Below are 21292 nucleotides of genomic sequence, written 5' to 3'. Positions count from 1 at the left end.
AAGAAAGCTAAAAGAGTTCAAAGAAAGCGAAATGATAAAATTGTCTCTCTAAGAAATGATCATAATGGAAATTTGATAATAGATTATTCATTAAGTTTTGAGAAGAGTATCGGATTCTTCATCAACTCTCTACTCCTAGAACCCCACAACAAAATGGTGTTGTTGAAAAGAGAAATAAGACTCCTTAAGAAATGGCTAGAACTATGCTTTTGAAGAATATATTGTCTACCTATTTTTGGGCCGAAGCGATTAATATCGCTCGTTACACTTTAAACATATTTATTTTAAGGCAAGTCATCAAGAAAAACACCATTTGAATTATATTATGACAAAAAACTTAACGTATCCTATATTAGAGCTTTTGGATGTAAATATTTTATCTTGAACACAAAGAACAATGTAGAAATATTTGAGGCTAAAAGTGACCAAGGAATCTTTCTTGGATATTCTAATACTAGTAAGACTTATAAAATGTATAATCTTAGGACAAACTCTTTGGAAGAATCTATTTATATTAAATTTAATAAATCCTTTGAGCTAAAAAGAAATAATGAAGATGAAAATAAGGTAACAATAGATCCATTTAAGGAGATTTAGATGAGCTTCCTAAGAATACAAATTTGTAATCATCCTATGGATCAAAATAATTGGAGAACCAATTCAAGGTATAAGGACTATATGTTTTACAATGCGACCTTCATATCTAATGATTGAGCCAACTTGCATGGATCAAACCTTAGAAGATGAATTTTGGATCAATGTTGTACAAGAAAAATAAAGATTAGAAATTAGTTCCAAAATCAAAAGATTTTTCTATATTTGGAACACAATGAATTTTCAAGAATAAATTAGAAGGGAATTAAGGATAATAAATCCCTTTGGATAGCTTAGAATATTGAAGTGGGAAAAATTTTTGTGCAAATTTCATTTTTGTTTAAAAAAATAAAAATAATAATTAATTAATTAATTAAATTAAATTAAAAACACAAAAAAAGGAAGAAAAAAGGAGTTATCCTCACCGAAACCCATCTGTTATCTCTCTCTCACTCTCTGTCTCTCGAAACCCATCTCTCTCTCTCTCTCGTTGCCTTTACCGCCTCTCCGTCGTCCCCTCATTTACCGCCGTCTCTAGCGTCCTCTCATTCGCTGCCTTCTCCGCCAATAGCCATCGTGCCACCAATCGGATCCACAACGCCGATTAGATCCACAGTGAGTTTCTTTTTTTCATTTTTTTTCAGTTATTCGTTGTTCCTTCATTTATCTTATATCTAACATGTTGAGCCAACTTGCTTATATTAATTAAGTTTTGATGATTAATAAAAATATTTTTATGATATAAATGTATTTCTTTCTCATATAAATAAATAAATTTATTTTGAATTAAAAGTGGATACAAAGAGTAAATTTATTTTGAATTAGAGGTGGATTGTCTTTAAACATGTTTCCTTCTTTTGATTATTTATGTCTCAAAAGTTTATGTTTGAATTTTCATTTATTGATAAATGCTTTTATTACTTATGCAAAAAGTATATTTATTTTGAATTAAAGGAGAATTACTTTTAGACATGTTTTCTCTTTCTCATACAAAAAGTAAATTTATTTTGAATTAAAGAAATTGGTTTTAAACATGTTTTCTCTTACTCATGCAAAAAGTAAATTTATTTTGAATTAAAGGAGATTGTTTTTAGACATGTTTTCTTATTTTAATCATTTATGTTTCAAAAGCTTATAATTGAATTTTCAAATCTTGATTTCTCATGCAAAAAGTAAATTTATTTTGAATTAAAAGTGAGACATGTTTTTTTATTGTTTGAGAAAGCCTAAATATTTTTTGAATTTCAAACTTCATATTAACCCTTTCTTTAGTAGCTAAAATGCTTACAAATACCCCCAAACTCATTTTTTTAATATCCATTGCACATATTGCACATCCAAATATTCCAAAAGCTCTCAAGCTAATTTTCAACCATTTCAAGGCTCTCAAAGATTCATTGTTCATCTATCAAAGAGCCATAAGACAAGAGCAGAAAAAGATATGGTAAAGCCAAATTCGATATTCTCCATTCAAACTAAGGTCATCGTTTATTTATTTATTTAAATATTATTATCTTATATATTTTGTGCTTAATTGTTTATTTGTGTCCAAGTGTGAACAAATTATTTGTAAACATTTAAATTATTATTGAGGATTGTATAGGTTTCCTAGATCCGTTAAAATCTAAATGAATCTAGTTTCCAAGGTAAACTAGGGAGAAAACCTTGGTGTAGTGGTTGCCTGGAACCTATTATAATTTAGATGTGTATCTAGTTTCCAATGTGAGCTAGTATGAAAACCTTGGTAATTTTAATTTAATAGAACCCCAAGGGTGGTTAGACCTTGAGAGAGTGGATTAGGTGTGTGTGAAAACACCGAACCACTATAAATTGTGTTGTACTTCATATTATTTATTTTTCTTATATCTTGTGGCTTACTTTTACTATTAATCTTAAACATAATTTATTATATTTATCAAATATATTTTTCAATAAAATCTTTCATCAATAATATTTATTAAAATTGAAAAAAAAATTAATCACTCAATTCACCCCCCTCTTGAGTAGTCATACCCTAAAAGACCAACATAACCCTTCGCTGATCTGGTTTGTTTGCCTTGAAACCCTGCCTTGTTCAAAGTTGTCAGTCTATTCATCTATTTGTTTTCCCGCTTCTCTCATCTCGTTGATACGCTTGTTGCCCTCGTCATCGCCCTCGCTCTCACCTCTTGTTGCTTCGTCGTTTGCTACCTCTATCTCTTCTCACTGCTCTGCCGCCCATGATCGCGTCAATCACTGCTGTTGCCGCCTCCCAGATCTGCGTTGACAACCACTCAGGTCCGTTTATGCCACCGTTATTGCTGGTGCCCAGATCACGGTCTAGTTATTCGTTGTTTCAGCCAAATCCTGCTAGATCTATCAAGATCTACTCAATCCCAACATCCAGTCAGACCTATCCAGATCTACCTAAATCCAGTCAGATCTGCCCAATACCTAGATCTAGCTAAATTTACCCAGATCCTGCCAGATTTACCCAGTCTTAAAAAAAAAAAAAAAAAAAAAAGATCATGTCAACACCCGATTCTCCGTATGGTGCATGCAAAGTATTAAAAAAAAATGTACCCAATCATCTGTCTTTGCCCTTTACTTCTGCCATGAAGAAGGACCTACTGATTTTGCAGCTATTCACACGATTTTTTGTGTCAGTAATGCCTCTAAGCTCCTGACTCAACTTCCGGTAAGTGATCGTTATAGGGTTGTCGCTACACTCTTGTATGAAGCTCAAGTTAAGATTTAAGATCCTATTTACGGCTGTGTCTCCTACATTTTTGTCCTCCAACAACAGGTTGTCGATCTTCAATTTCATCTAGCTTTATTGGAGTAATTACGATTTGCAAACTCTTATGCAAACCCTCTCAATGTTCAAAATTGGTTTCACCCAAAAACCAATTCAAACCCATATTATGACAATGGATCTTTCCTCATAGATGATCCAAACCCTATTTGAAATTTTGAAAACCCAGTCATCCAAGAAGAAAATGTGTCGTTTCCTTATTTCCAAGAGGTTGGTTCGCAACCTTACCCAGTTGAAACTAGCAGTAGTCAGTGGCCATTCCCAGGTGATATCGATGAAGTTGGATCCATCGTGTTCGGCAACCATTGTAAGCACCCCCGCCCGGATATCCCAACCACCCGGTCTATCCAAACGAAAGCGCTTACGTAAGGGAAGATAAACAAATACAAGACAAAATGCCCTGACATGCATTCATAAAAGAAATGCCACAGCGGAAGCAAAATGATATACATGCATGTCCGCAGGTACCCCGTTGGGACAGCGGTCAAGGAGTATATATAAAAATATACAGACACCTGTGCCAACAGATGAAAATACAGGGAATAGTCCGGCACAGTCAAAAATGAGGGACAAAAATACTGACAAAATATCAGAGATAACGGGGGCGACTAACTGTACACCGAACCAACGCGGCCGGCTGCTAAGTGGAACGATCCTCGCCCTCGGCCTTTGCTTTACCCTTACCTGGAATGATGGAAAGTAAGGTGAGTCGCAAAACTCAGCAAGTTTATAAGAAATAAAAGAAGAGACCATCCCAAACACAGCCCCACAAGTACACACAAGTCATGAGACGCTACAACACAACAGTGCAGTATAATAAGAGCACATACCGGTCCTTGGGGCCCACACAAGATACCTGGCACCCAAGTCCCATACCAACCTGCCGCTGCCCTGAAAGGCAACAATATCCTCAACAAACCTGTGCGCACTGTCCCGGGGCGGTACTCCCGTCACCCGTATCCACGTCGGTACTCCCGATAACCGAGCCATAGGCTCCCTCGGAACGGTACTCCCGTCTGAGAACTAACAACTACTAGTAGTCATGCAATGCACACAAAAATGCAATGGCGTAATGAGCATCAACGTGATACAAGGCACCCATACATCCAGGCATCAGGCCATGCTCCGCCCATATAGTAAGCCACACGCGATGCATATGCCCGTGCTGGATGCATCATATTCAAGCTAAAATGCCCGTGACCAAGCATAACCAAATCATGTTAATCCCAACATGCAGCCCGTACCCATGTGCACATCAAGCCATGCAACGAGAATAAAATATAAGCAGGCATGCTATAATCACATAACGGCTAAGCTAGTCAGCAGTGCCTGGCACCGGTCAACGGTCAGTGGGTAGGAGAGACCCGTCGGCGGCCTAAGGTAGACCGTACGACAGTCACTCCGTCACCGAACCGCCGATCCTAGCCCCCACTGCACAACCGCTCCAGCCAGAAAATAACCAAAAATCCAATTATAATACCCGAACCGCTAAGAACCTAGTCCCGGGTGAGTACAGCATCATTCCCAACAGGCAGGGGGTGACACAAACCCCCGTAGGCAACCAACGAATAAAACCCACGAGATCCATTTAATAAATTAAATCTTAAACTAACCATTAATTAATAGCCGAAACAAACGAAGGGAGGCCCAATAAATCGCCAACGAAAGAAACGACGAGATAGGTAAGAAGAACTTGCCTTAACAGAGATATCCTTAGGCTCGTTTGGTCCAAAAGCGGCAAAAATTATACAAACTACAATATCCCAATTATTTGCCAAAATTAACAAAATTGGATGCAAAACGAAATTCTGACCGTACAGAATATTAATTACTAACTAGGCTACATACCTGGCTAATTAAATCGCTGATTAAACCTTATTTAATCCTGATTGGAAGCCCAAATTTCTCAAATTCACGATCGCGAGCTCGCTGGATTTTCTGTAAATCGCTCACTGTTCGCTGCATTAAAAACGCCCGATTTGGGCTTTAAATTTGTGCAAAAAGGAGTGGAGGGGAGGGAGTCACGTGGCAGCCATTGGAGCAGCTGCTGGGAGGCCACCGCCTCAAGAAAAACGGCATCGTTTGGACTCCAATTGGCTAATTAAAAAATCAGCCAACCTCCAGTCTTGCGTGCACAGCCATACTGGCTACATCTTCAATTAAATTAACATCCCACTTTAGTTTTAAATGCTAATTGAGGCTGCCTTTATTAATTTCCAGCAACTCACACCACTTCCCTCACCAATTCTTAACCTTATTATAATATACTCACATATCTCATGACTTACACATAGTCCTACACCAACCACTTACTTCATTTGCTTATACTAACTAATTATTCTTATTATTGTTAATATTATTAATCTTATTATTAATTAACACATTAAACCAATAATTAATTTGATTTCTAATTATGGGTCACTACAACCATCATCACCATTGAGCATTGGCGAAATCCAAAACTATCAACATGGATGAGTTAGATTACTGCTTTGTAGATTTTGTAATGCTACTGTACCCCTTGACTATTCTATAATTGCTTTCTTTGTAGATATTTTGTAGATATATTCTATGTTGTGTAATCTTAAATCTATGGTTGGAATGGTTAGCGCGAAATTCCATGATAGATATATTGCACTGTTTTTAATACTTAACGTTATAATACTTAACGTTACATCTAAATTGTCAGTACTTTCTGTTTATCATCCATTATATTATTTATGTGGATTATTCTTGGTAAATTTCTCTCATGGATTGTATTGTTTAAATCTTTATTTTCTTCGTTAACAATGTCTTTTTGATTATGACAAAAAAGGGAGAAGAATAAGATGTTATGAGATGAGAGATTGTATTCATGAGAGTGAATTGTATATTATTTTTGTATGAGGGAGAAAAATGTATTATGATATTTTTTCGTGTATGTGAGGAAATAGTATATCTAAGAGATAGGACATCAAGCATGCGCAATCAAGGCAATTAGATTTGACAATCAAGTTTGATTTTTAAAACTCTTAAAAATTATTTTATCTATTAATCTATATCCAAAATATTTTTATGCTATTAGTATTTTTGAAAGAATGAGCTTATAGTATAAAATTAAAGGGGAGTTTAAAAAGATTTTATCACATTAATCACCTCATAAATCATGTTAATTTCCAATGTAAGGTAGGAAAAAGACCTTAGTGCAGTGGTTGCCTAAAACTCATTGTAATCTAAGTGCGTATCTACTTTCCAAGGTGAGCTAGTATAGAAAACTTGGTGATTTTGATTAGTGGAATCCAAGGGTGGTTAAATCTTGGGAAAGTGGATTAGGTGTGTGTGGAAATACCGAACCACTATAAATTGTGTTGTGCCTCATATTATTTATTCTTGTTATATTTTGTGGCTTGCATTAATTATTAATCTCAAATATAATTTATTATATTTATTAAATATATATTCTTAAATAATTATTAATAAAAAATATTCATTAAAAGAGAAAAAAATTTTAAACACTCGATTCACCCTGCTCTTGAGTGGCCATATCTTAAGGGACCAACATAGTATATCTAAGAGATAGGACATTAAGCAGGGGCAATCAGGTTTAGTCTTTAAAACTCTTAAAAATAATTTTATCTATTAAACTATATCCAAAATATTTTTATGCTATTAGTATTTTTAAAAAAGGGAGCTCATAGTATAAAATTAAGAGGGAGTTCAAAAATATTTTATCACATTAATCACCTCATAAATCATTTTTTTATCATCATCAAAAAGGGGGAGAATGTTGAACCAACTTGCTTAGATTAATTAAGTTTTTATGATTAACAAAAATATTTTTATGATATAAATATTTTCACTTATTCATACAAAAAGTAAATTTATTTTGAATTAAAGGAGATTGCTTTTAACATATTTTCTTATTTTAATCATTTATGTCTCAAAAACTTATATTTGAATTTTCAAATCTTGATTTCTCATGCAAAAAGTAAATTTATTTTAAATTAAAGATGAGACATGTTTTCTTATTGTTTGAGAAAGGCTAAATATTTTTTGAATTTCAAACTTCATAATAACCCTTTCTTTAGTGGCTAAAATGCTTATAAATACCCCCCAAACTCATTTTTTTGAGATCCAAGTACTTTCATTGAATATCCAAAGCACCCGAAAACTCTCAAACGCTCTCAAGCAAAGCATTCAAGCAATCCAAGACTCTCGAAATATTATTGCACACCACCGAAGAGCCACAAGACAAGAGGAGAAAAGTTCTTCAAGTCTTCTACGACAAATCTAGTTATAAATTTATTTATTTATTTAAATATTATTGCCTTATATAATTTATTCTTAATTGTTTATTTGTGTCTAAGTGTGTACAAATTATTTATAACATTTAAATTATCATTGTGAATTGTATAGGTTTTCTAGAACCATTAAAATCTAGGTGAATATAGTTTCTAAGGTAAGGCAGGACAAAACCTTGGTGTAGTGGTTGCCTAGAACTTATTGTAATCTAGGTATGTATCTAGTTTCCAATGTGAGCTAGTATGAAAATCTTGGTGAAATTATTTTAGTGGAACCCCAATGGTGATTAGACCTTGGGATAGTGGACTAGGTGTATGTGAAGATACCGAACCACTATAAATTGTCTTGTGATTCATTGTATTTATTTCTTTTAATCTTATGGCTTATATTTATTATTAATCTCAAATATAATTTATTATATTTATCAAATATATATTTTTCAATAAAATTATTAATCAAGAATATTTATTAAAATTGAGAAAAATTTTAATCACTCAATTCACCTCCTCCTTGAGTGGCCATATCCAAGGGACCAACAATGTTACCTAGAAAAATACCCAAGAGGTGGGGTGAATTGGATTTTTTGAAAAACTTAGGATTTTAACTCTTGTCAAAAACTCTTAAATTATGATCTTGAAAATTAGTGATTGCAATAGGAATAAAAATAATAATAATATAAAGCAACCAGAAATAACAAGAAGATTTTTATAGAGATTCAACTCTAAGAGCTTAGTCCTTTCGCTCAAGACTGTGCTTGAGGAGATTTCACTAGGTGAAATATAATACTAATTTTTAATTGGAGTAAAAACTAACATACAATACATTGTTTAAATAAGAATCACAAGCACATTGCTAGAAAATACAAATCTCTCACACAACAAGAGAGTAAAACCACAAACTTACAAATAGAAACAAATCAAACAAGTCACAAATTTTGAGAATTTTACTAGTCAACACACTTCTAGCTTTTTGAACTTTCTCACTCTTATTTGAATACTTTTTGAATCATTTATTCTATATGTCTAAGCCTCCAAACTTACCATATATATATACATTTCCAAAGAACTATCTATTACAAAGAAAGGCTAAAAGCAATTTTAAAATTAAAAAGAAAAAATCTTCAAGCTTTTTTAGACTACTACCTAATTCTTTCCGGCATCTGAAGATATCTTTGATTACAAAAATATCATAAATATATTTTGTATAAAAGAAAAATATATGAATCATAACAATTTTTGAAATAAATCAAATAAAGTTGGGAAAAGATATGAGGAGACAACTTGATATCAGAATTAAACATAAGCTTTTTGAAACAAAAAAGTTTATAAAAGTGAGAGGCAAGAAAATAAGAGAGTACATCAAAATCTACAAAGAAGGGCAGATCTGAGGTCAAACCATAATATTTTCTCCAAAAGAGATTTTACTTTTTGAATGACGAAAAAATAAACTTATCAAATTATGATTTTAAAGAGGACCAAGAGGAAAATATCCATTTTATTTTATTTTTGAACATGCAACAAATTTTTTTTAGAAAACTAAGACAATCAAAGAAGTCTGTTGGACTTCGGTCGATTGAAGTTACCACTTCGGTCTACTTAAATTGTCCATAAGTCTTCTACACAACTTCAGTTGAAGCTCAGTTGACCTAAGATCAGAGGCCAAGATTTTGGCCAACTTTAGTTGACTTAATTTACATAAGATCAGACACCAATTTACTGCCTTACTTCGGTCGACTTAAGATATAAGGCCATGAAATTCATTTCTTCTTCAAATTGAGTTGATTAAAAATTCTTTAAATTTGTTTTTATCTCAATAAAAATATTTTTTTATCATTAAAATCTTATTATTCTACCCTTGAGTTTAACAAAATAGATTAGGATAACGGATCTAGGTTGCAAATTTGGGCAAAACAGATCTGGTAGGTTGGATTTGGTCTAATGGGTCAGATCTGAGTTGAACAAATTTGAAACAGATCAAATCTTGAACGGGCTGAGTAGATCTAGACCAGATCTACTGAATTTTGGTGAGGCTTGAACTGGCTTCATTAAAGGAGAAAGATGGAGGCAACAACGGTAGCGAAAGAGGTCGACAGGAGGCCAATGGTCAATTTGCAATGAAGCAAGGAGAAGGCCAATGGTCACGAGCAAAGAGACGTTATCAACATCGATGTGGGTGGCTAGGCAACCGACGATGATGGAATGTTGAGGGAGATGATTGGAAAAGGCAACGATGGGCTGACAGTAAGCAGTCGATGGTCAATGATGGCGAAGGGCAAATGTGGTGTCAACAACGACTATGATGGCCAAGACCGATGATAGGGAAAGGCCAAGGGATGGTTGACAATGGCGTCTCCAAACACGAAAAATAATGGCGAAAAGAATGAGATCAATGGCGATGGCAATGTCAAGCAAGAAGGTAATCGATGACGGTGATTGTCAACAACGACGGAGCAAAGGCAGCAATGGTTGGCAGTGGTGGTTATGGCTATGGCAATTAAAAACCCCTAGCTGTGGAAAATGATGAAGAATTGCAACTCCAACAGCTAAGATCTATCAAAAGCTAATGATTTGATCCAACATTTCTGATACTAGAATAATAGCAAAAACTACGGGTAGAAAGAATAAAATATCACTAAAATGATATTACTACAATAATTTCAGGATATTATGCACCTATTTATAAACCTAAGACTTGTATGTAAATGTATACAAGAAATTATATTATGATCAAAAGATAAAATATGAAAATAAGTTTTCAATTAAAGATGAATTCTAATTATAGTCAAAATTAAAGTCTTAATTACAGTCAAATTAAAAGTCTCAATCTCGATTGAATTTAAATTTTAGGTCAGGGTATTATCACACATCCATACATATATATATATTATATTGAACAGTTCAAATTCAATGAATCATGTCAAGGGGGAGTACTAGAACCCTTTAAGTTTATGGCTAGCTAGGACATAATATATCAACCATTTGCAATCATTTGATCGATGTCACCGAGTTTTAAGGACTTAGATAAACTTGTTTGCTGTTGTAATTAAACATGCTTGATGACTGCTAAGCAGCGGACTTTAATTAGTTTTTTTTTTTTTTTTTGTTCAAATCTAAGAATATATATCTATGTCAATACATTTTCACCTTAATGTTCTCCTTTGCAAATATCATTATCTTTTAAGAATAAACTTTATATGAATGTGACAATTAATCGCAGAAAACAATTTACTTTAAACCGTAGATTGGAGTTTGGGTATCTAAAAATCAATTTCGACCGAATAATCAGTTATTGATGTGAAATTACGAGAACAGCATGCGATACATTTGCATTCTATTGTAGAATCTAATCTCATTTAATTAATGGGCATTGGTGCCTTTCTTTATGGGAGCTTTTCTTGCAATAAAAAAAGATGATTGGGCAGCCTCGGCCAGTTGAAGTCGGCCATAGCCCATGGGCTGGGAGCCTGAGTTAGGTGAAGTCGTTGGATAACTGGACCCGGTAGCTTTTGCTTTTCGCAAAATAAGACTTATAAACGTACCAACCATTCTTTTATTTGGTGATTTATTGAATCTTGGGTCAATTCACCCTATGCTTTTTGAACCAAGGGTGTTAGTTTTCTTAGCGTTGATTTTGTATTGTTGTGATTTTTAAATAGATTAGTTTTTTTATTAATTTTTAAAATATTATTTGATCGAGAATTATTCTATTGTTAAAGTACGAAGATTATAAAAAATACAATAACTTTTAATAAGATCAATAATTTTTTTTATAATCATTATATTTCTTCATAATTATGTCACTTTCCAACATAATTTTTTAATATCTTAGCCTTTTTTTTAGTTGTTTTACAAATTTATAAGATAATAATAAAATATTAACATTAATAAGCACAACATTACACACTTTATTTCTTTCATAGTAAAACATAATACAGTAATACTGAACAAACCCTTAGCTTTAATACTCCAATATAAAGAGAAGAGATAATTTAAAAAAATCGTAAGCAGCACCAAAAAATAAATATATATCTAATTTGTTATTTTAAAGGCCTCCAGGTGGCAAGGAAAAAAAAGCAGGGCAATTATAACCATACGCATTCAAACGTCTACATAGTAGAAATGAAAAAGAAAAGCAAAAATTGAAAATCAAGGCCCAACCATCTGTCCGGATGTCATAACAAGGGCAATGCATGAGCAAGGTTTGACGTGTCCACTATCTTCCTATGCTGAAAAGAGGGGCGCAGTGCCCCCATGAAATAGTGTAGAGTATTTGAAGTTTAAATATTAAAATTAGAATTAGTGTGATTATTTAAAAGGTAAAAATATTATTGAAAGGCACTAATATAGTCTGAAGGCAAGTTTTACATAAATTACGCTGAATGTTTAGTTTTAAATGTGTATAAATTATGACCGTATCTAAATTTAACTAGAAATGTATCAAAAAGAAAAATCACTCACCCTTATAAATTAGTCAGGCAAAATTCAAATATTTCAAATGAATAGAACAAAAAAAAGGAGCACAAATTTTGAACTCGTGTTCTATAAGGTCCCATAGTTGATTTCGCCATTGAATCCCATGACCAAAAAATAAAAATAAAAAATATCAAAACCACAAGACATCAAAACTAGAAAGATTTCAAATGGGCCTTCAATCAAACATTTTTAAACTCTAATAGAGGACTTGCAATTACAGTAATTCACACAACCCAAATGTTGCCACTAGGAGGGGTATGCAGATAGGATTGTAAATGAGTTAAATTGTTTATGATTAGTTTGATGTTTAACTAGGCAAGAGATCGTTCTTGTTCAACTCATGATATAAATAAGTCGAGTTTGAGTTCTAATTTGAAACTCGACTAATAATCAAGTTGAACTTGATTAAAACAAAACTCAACTCCTTAATAGATTTACAAATAAAGCTCGATAACAAACTTGTGAGCAAGCTAATAAAATAAATATTTTTTATTATTTTAATATTATTATATTTGTGATAAGCATGTTTATGTTTATTTGACCAATATTATTATATTTGCCTTGAAAATTTATTCATATACTTGTTATATTTTTTGTTATGTAAAAATAAATTTTAATGGTTTTAATTTAACAACAAAAAATTCTAGCAAGGTTTGAGCTTGACTTGCTAGAAGCTCATTTATCATCTTGACCTCAAGCTCAAACTTGATAAATCCTTAATGAGCTCGAGCTCTTCATAATCTTAATGAGTTGAACTCGACTTGAGCAAAGTTCAACTTTGCTGAGATCAATTACAACCATATAAGTAGACCTTGGGTTTGAAACCTTGTAAATTATTTATTATTTACTCTTATCAAATAGAGAGTATTTTCAAAATAAGTATCTTTATCCATCACTAGTTAAATAAATATAATAAATTGTCAATTTATTTTATATTAATATGTATTGTCAATCCGACTTTTAGAAATCCATTAACATTATTAATCCCATGCCACTAAACCTAGCTTAATTAGACTAAGGTATAATATTGATTATAATATAAATAAAGACCACGTCTTTATAATTATACATATAATTTAGCAATTAAAGAAGAGATAAGACTTCACAAATACCATAGTTGTCAATGCCATGCGAAATAAAGTACTTAGGTTTACCACTAGTACAATATCGGTATCAAGCATTATACTAAGATATTATTTCTAATATATAATAAATTAATAATATAAATTATAAAAAAATAAAAATTATAAGCATAGTAAAATTTTTGATTGAAAATAACATATATAACCTAACATAAACATACATATATAGTCTAAACAAATAAACAATTTTTCCTAAATAACCAATTTAATATAAATTAATGTAATTAGTTGAAGATTGAAGAAAGTCGAGCCTTTGTAAAACTGTAAAATAGTAAATTGGGAAAATCAAAAACTAAGTAAAACTAAAAAATCAGATTTAAATCGTGATAACTATGACGACGAAAATTTGGGTGTGGTGAGAATCAATCTTGACGACGAAATACTCTTTTATTGAAGTAAAAATAAACTTTGTACGACAGCATGCAACTCATTTGGCATCCAATTAAATTGTAGAGTATCTAATCCCTCCCGTTAAATGGGATGCAATAATTCCTTCAATAAATATAATATATACTAATTAATAACTCGGTGATATTTGCCACTACATTATCATGAATTTAATTGTAGATCGCAAATTATAACCTACCTCTGCTTCTATTTACATCTATTTTTCTTTCATTATTGTTGGTTTGGTGGCTGCTCTCCCAATCTCACGTTGTTGATGAGTGGGATGGGGGTTTTCTTTTATTATAAAAGAAACTTTCCTCTCTTTGTAAAATTATCCTAAAATTATATTTCCTTCTCTTATTTGTATTTCTCTCTTTAAAAAATAATAAAATATTTTTAGTGATGTCCGAGAACGTAGGCCAAATCTCGTTAAATTATGGTATTCTATTTGTTGTTATATTCAATAATTTTTTGTCAGGTATATTTATAATGGTGTTAATGATACATTGTGTATATTTAGAAAACATATGTCTTAGAAGTTTGGGTTTTAAGTAAGATCACTTGTGACCTATCTAGTATTTTTTTATAAAAAAAATTAACATAATTTTTTATACAATTATTCATGCACTATTCACCTATATTTATTATTTATTTATACAATAATATTCACGATCAAGTTAAATTTTGAGGAAATAATCCGATTTTTGCAACAATTATAATAATAATTTATGACATCACCAAACATGAGGCATGCGACATATCACATATGCATGTGACAACTTTGAAAGATGAGAACAAACTGTTAAGGGGACGAATTAGATTCTGCTCACTTTAAGTCAATTTTCTCACAAAAGATGATTGGACTGGCATTTTTAAAAAGTGGGTTTCATTTTTATTTTTTAAAAATTCTACGATTCTACTTAATCTATTTTTTAATAAATATCCACATTAACAAAAAAAAAAAAAAAAGGAGATTTGAATTCACAATTTCATATTTTTATAAAATATTAGACATTTTTTGAAAAAAAAATACTATTTTGTATGACTTTTTAGCAGACTTTTTCAAATTATAGATTTTAAAAATAATATCTAAAAAATCTTTTATATAAAGCTTTTGCATCAACCACATTAACTAACTCTTACATGACGTGAAAATAGTAGGTTAGGAAATAGTTTGTGTTGAATCACAGTTTTATTTTTTAAATAGGAAAAAAATCTCAACTTTCCTCTTTTTATCTTATCTTATCTTATCTTATGATGGAACTAAGACAGTGCAAAAGAAAAAAACGTTCCACCAAAAAGTGATTTAATAGATAATATAATTAAGTAGTGTTTGTTAATCAAGATATAAATTGAAAAAAGTGATATATGAAAAGTATTTCAAACAAAAAGTACTTTTTATTGTGTTTGTTAAATTAATCTGAAAAGAAGTCATTTAACTTCTTATTTTAAAATTTTCAATAAATTTATTTCTTTCCCCTTCATATAAGTTATGTTAAACCTTACAAATAAATTATCTTGATATAATTTTATTTTATTTATTTTAATAAATACTATCTTAATGTGATAACTGAGCAAAGCCCATGGGTTGGGTAACTAAACCTGCGGTTTCAAGCATTTGCTCTTACAAAACTTGACTCTTTCTTTTTAAAAGAGATTAGAACTTAAAATCATAAGCAATCCAATTGTTGAAGAATAATATTATTTGGTAATATGTTGATCTTGTTTAAAAAGTTTTTCATCAATAGAATCCATTGATCATTATAATGATACCTTATTTTTTTCTATAATTAATAATCATGTGATGTAGGTAAAAACTAAAGGCTAACAATAAAGTAGTATTACGTGAACTTAAAAAAAAAGTACATTAAATAAGTCGATCTTCACTAAATAAAATTAAATTATAGTAACATCAACTTTGTTGATAGTATTAGTGATGATCAATGATGCTTTATCACTAGAGATAGCCCCTAAAAAATTTTGAGCTATGCTATGAGAAATTAATACATATATATATAGGTATTTAATTAAAAACATTATCTACTTAGATACCCTATCAATAATATATATATAAATAGCTCGTGCGTGTCACAAGAATATGTATGAACACTCCCTAAATGTACTAGTGTTTTACATGACGATCACATACATAGTTAAAGATATTAGCCTAACTTCGAAGAGATCATAATCCCATTCAAAAGTATATGAGATACTTATTTTGTTAAGTAATTTCCTATTCTCTCCCTATACAAGTACACTATTTTATATATTTTGCTCCTTGTGAGCCTTGCAATATCAAATTTAAACACAAACATGGAAGAGATCGACTTTTCAAATACATTTCAAGATAATTATTTATTATGATTTAAAGCAGTACTTTAACCGTCGCCACATGACGAAAAATGTCCCAGTAGCCGAACTACCCAACACCTTTCAACTTTAACCATCAACCTGCTTAATAATTTCATAATGACATATAAAATAAAAAATTTCAATATAAATTTTAAACAAAATAATAATGGGGTTAATTTATTCTATCCACGCGTTGGGATAAGATGACAAATTAAGCTTATGCAAACAGAATATATATAGTTACAAAAACCTTGTTACCATGTCAACATGATTTTTATAATGACAATGTTAAGAGAATTTTACCATTGTGAATGAGAGTCTGAAAAGCAGATCGATGACGATCGAGTTCATATCCCATCTGCGAATTGTTCCCGTTCCTAGTAGTTGTTGGAATAATTGACTATTGCTGTGCTTTGCTTGATGAGGCCCACGTATGCATTGCACGGACACTAATCAACGCGACAATACCTTTTAGCAGTTTGTACAATTTGTCTCACTGTCAAATTTAATTGCCTTTAAATTTTCCTGTGCCTGTGGGCCCACCCCAATTATCCTCTGCTCTTTCAATCTCATGTCATATACTATATATTCCCTTGTCTGTATGCATGCATGTATATATATGTATTATTTAGGTACGAAAATTTGAAATTTTATGCACCATTTAGTATTGATATATTGTACATTTATTTTTATAATCAGTTACTTTAACAGGTTATTTATTATAAAGACAAATATATAATACATTAATACTAAGTATTACACAAAATATAGTTTTTCTCTATCTAAATAACATTTTCACATATATATATATATAAATGTGTCTTCTTCTTTTTTTTCTTTTTTTAACTGTGATACAGATAGAAATTTTTAGAAGAGATATAATTAAATTAAGTATTTCTTTAATGTAGCATGAGAAAGTGAAAATTTCATTGTTATTATAGCTTTATAATTGCATAAAAATATTATTATGATGTTACACATACATAACATAAGTTAAATAAATTAAAAAACTAGATAAGAACTTATTTGTTCACGGTGACTGTATTGCTAGACAAACAACATTTTTAAATGTGGCGACTCTTTTAGATTTACAAATTAATTAAAGAGTATTGCTTTTTTGTTATATATTATTATTTCTTATTATACAATACATCATTTATATTATATAAAACATAATTTGTATCGTACACCATACTGAATACTTTTCCCCATAAAGTAACAATGATTCTTTAAGCATCCATTTTGAAATTTATTTCCATGCAGCTAACGTTTACAGACTATTCTTACACAAGAAAATTATTACACCTACGTGAAAAACGCATAGCTACAACTTAATTTCCTATAAAAATTTCTGAGCAACCAATCATGACCTCTGGATTTTCTCTTCGGCCATTGCGATGGAGTTCTTGCAATGAGCAATCGCAGCTTGGATTGCAGCCTGCAACTCTTCCATGGTGCTAGCACTTGACGCAGAAGGAGCAGGTCCAACCCCGACAGTTGCAAGCACAAGGGTGCGGCTGTTCCCAGGCGACGTCCTCATCGACGCCGGCGCGGATCTCCTCCCTCTCAACTGATCTTCCTTCTCTCTCGGGCTCAAACCACCGGAAAAGGAATAAGTTTTTCTACGTAGTTGTATGTTCACTTTCTTCACTCTGAACTTGAAGGACCATAAAGGCCTAAATAATCTGATGTATCCCTTCAGCACATGGCTCATGTTGAATCTAAGCTTCCTGAGCTTCTGCTTCTTCTTCGAATTCTCTTCCTTAATCTCGCTAACTTCAAACCCATTTCGCCTGCTTGAGAGCCCGAACAATGAAAACGACTTGGCCTTGGGTTTCTCCTTCGTTTCAGCAACGTTGAGATCTGTAATTTTGGAGGGTTTTTGGCCTTCCGGGAGGGAACTGGTGGAGGAGCGAGGAAAGAGAGGGTGGGACTGGGAGAGGAGGCCGAGAGGAAGCAAGTGGCCGTGGAAGAATATGTCGTCGGCCGGAGATAAATCGACGGCGGCGAAAGACGGATGGGATTTGGCCTTTTCGGGGAGTAGGGTTGGCGGCTGGTGCAAGGAGATGGTGAAGGAGAATTCATGGGAAGGAGAGGAAGAAGCTGAAGGTGGTGAAGCATTAATGGATTGTTGCCTTGCTGCTTGTTGACATTCTGTGCCTTGGCTCATCTTCTCACCTTCAACCTTGTCTCCCATGTTTTGGCTGTCTTTCATTACTAGTCCAAAGATATTGTGTCACGGAGACTTGCAAAGATCTGATTCAGTTCATGGGTTTATTTCCTGAGGAACACGCCTGGCTACTGACTGAGAGAGAGAGAGAGAGAGAGAGAGGACTATGTGGGATCCGATCTCTATAAGTTGAGCTTAATTAAATAATCTTTGTACATGGAGGCAATGCAACAATAATTATAGGCGAAAATTTTTCTAGACAGACCAGCGGTACCCGGGAGCGTGTCGGTTTCAACTCGTGTGAGTTTTAGTGTTCTTTCATTAATCTGGTCATGTGGTTTTTGTCATTATTAATTATATTTAGATAATTATAATAAAGGCAATAACATATTATTAAAGTTTAATAAAAATTATTACCGGCTTCTTAAATGACTAGTGTGTAAAAATAAAAATAAAAAGTTCTCATTATTAATTATATTTAATTATATTGCTAAACCTAACCTCATAAGTGGAGTAAGGTTTATTCTTTTATACAACAATCTATGTTTTCAGACTTAGATTACCTAATAAAAGTAAAACTATGCAGATTTTTGTATAACTTATCTGCGGTTACAGATATTTAAAAAAATAACTGAAACAATTATATATTATTAACTACACATTAGTTAGACATTATTTTTTATGTATTAAAAATTAATGAAAACGTCATTTTCCTCAGCCGTATATGCTCAAACTTTGTGGGATCGAGGCAAATCAACAACTTTGAGTACAAATGATTTGGCAATTGGGCACATCTTGAAATCCAAGATGTGTGATGTTGTTGGATAATATCCTCGAAGTTCACTGTGGATCTTCCCTTGCCAGAACATCAAGCAGTCGTGTCCATATAAATAATTTATGAATTATATTATAAAATATTTAAGTATAAACTTAATTTCCATGTTACTTCATTAAAACAATTCTAATTTTTTATTTGTCATAAGAATATTCTTACAAACAATTTATACAAAAATTGTCACGAGAAAAATGTAGCATTTTCAATTATAGAATTAATAAGATCATCAAACCTTCTCTTTCATAGTTAAAATTTTTCTTTCTCTTCATATTTTCTGAGTTCATACAAAAATAAAAAAGAATTGGTGAAGATAAGGATAGCAGACACACGTGCGTGTCAAGTGGTCCTCAATGATGTTACCTCACTTGAATAATTTAATGAGAAGTGTATTAATAAAGTGTCAATATGAATGTCAATTGGACGTGTAAGTAATATTATTTTTTATCTAAATAGTATAATTATATATATACATATATATGAAAATGACATGATAACTTTGAATTTGACCGATTTATATTTATAAAATTGTTATTATTCTTTTTCTGCTTAGCACTTAAAAGGAAATTTTAAAAGGGTGGGTTCGTCTATTGTAATTTTAACTATAAATCTTTTGTAGAGGTGATTTATATATTAGGCTATTTATAATTTTTACTTGAAATTTGTTAACAAAATCATAGACCGCAGGTTATAAACTCATGAATAATATGACTAAAACACCATTAGATCAAAAAATTAAAAACAAATGACTAAAAAGATTGTAATAAATTAAGAAGGTATATGTGCCATAGATTATTAATTAGGATGTGCTGGTAATAAGGAAGGGTGGTCAACAATCACAATCATGGAGGCATTATTGTATGGGTGCATGCCTGGACCAGATTTATCTTCTCCACTCAAAATTCATACTTGCCGTGTCTTGCAGATAAGGGTTTTAGTTTTAGAGATAGAGAGAAGGGGAAGCAAATATTGAAGAAAACAAAAGACTTCACTGTCATCCCCGCAAATATCCTAGAGGTGGCCAACTCAAACTCAATTCTTTTTTCTCTCTTTTTTCTACTTTTTTGAGCACTGCCTGCTGATTGCCCACCACCACCACTACTACTACTAGTTCACGATTCTCTTTGGTCTTTCTCCAAAAGATGGACGACTTCTCTCTCATTAGCTACCATTCCAATCCTTCCTTCCTTACTTCCTTCCTTATCATAGAATGCGTATGAGACAACCACTTTTACGCCCTACGTACCCTCAAATTCCTCCCTTTAAGAGGGTTTGTTTTAATTCTACTTTCGTACTGTAGATGAGCACAGAAAATGCGATCGAGAAAATTAAGAAAATAAACTCTCGCAGGAAGGGTTTGTCCCATGGTTATAGTTTGCAGCTAGCACCCAGGATCCAAGTGTCCGCTGCAAATAAATAAAAAGCATTGGAGAGAGAGAGAGAGAGAGATGGGGGGGGGGGGGGGGGGTGTTGTTTGGAAACGAAGCTGGTTTTTCATCTTCCTCTGGCTTCTGCATTCTCACCTTGCTAGGTGCGAGTTCACTTAAAAAAAAGCATTTTGTACGGAGAAGTTTTAATTTTTCAGAATTTATGATTCTTGAGAATCTTTGATTTATAAGATTTATGTAATTTTATGTTAGTTAGTTTTAAATATTTTCAGAAATATTGGGTATTATTTTATAGGAATTTTAAATTCTTATATTTGGTTTAAATGTATCATCTTGAAAATTCATGTTTTTTTAAAAAAAATTACCTTTTATTTGATTTTTTATTTAAAAATGATAAATTTCTTCTAAATATATATATAAAATATCAGAAGCCATAATCTCTTTAGAAAGTCAACAAACATTATTTTTTTTACATATTATTTATATGTGTGTATATATATACATAACATATATGTTTATATATATTATCTATATAATATATATGTTTATAAAAATGAAGTTATGGTAAAGATAATCGTAAAAGAATTATGGAGTTATAAGAAGGTAATGAGTGTTTTAATTTTTTTATTTATTAAAAATTTTCTCTAATTCATGGAAATCCAAGATTTCCAACTCCTATGAAATTTTTTTTGTAGAAAAATTAATTAAAAATAAATTCTAAAAATTTTATTTTTCAAAATTCTTTTTAAAAAAAATTATACCAAAAAATATAAATTCTTAATTTAACATTTTCAAAAATATAAAAATCTCTCTCATATCAAATGCCCCTACAATTTTTCTTCTATTCTTGTTGAGCAAATAGGTGAAGCCAATTGTAAGA

At 31.7% G+C, this 21292-nt stretch overlaps 1 protein-coding gene across 1 annotated transcript; it reads right to left on the bottom strand.

The window, feature by feature from the left end:
• Positions 1 to 17238: 17238 nt before the first annotated feature.
• Positions 17239 to 18408, bottom strand: LOC127800616 (BRI1 kinase inhibitor 1-like). The gene has a single exon (XM_052335328.1). The coding sequence runs from the start codon at positions 18235 to 18237 to the stop codon at positions 17386 to 17388; it is 852 nt and encodes a 283-aa protein (XP_052191288.1). The 5' UTR covers positions 18238 to 18408; the 3' UTR covers positions 17239 to 17385.
• Positions 18409 to 21292: the final 2884 nt, after the last annotated feature.

This window comes from Diospyros lotus, chromosome 4 (genome assembly GCF_014633365.1).
Source record: "Diospyros lotus cultivar Yz01 chromosome 4, ASM1463336v1, whole genome shotgun sequence".
NCBI classification, from domain to species: Eukaryota; Viridiplantae; Streptophyta; class Magnoliopsida; order Ericales; family Ebenaceae; genus Diospyros; species Diospyros lotus.
Note: the sequence above shows the minus strand (reverse complement) of the source record. Positions and strands in the feature narration are given on the sequence as shown.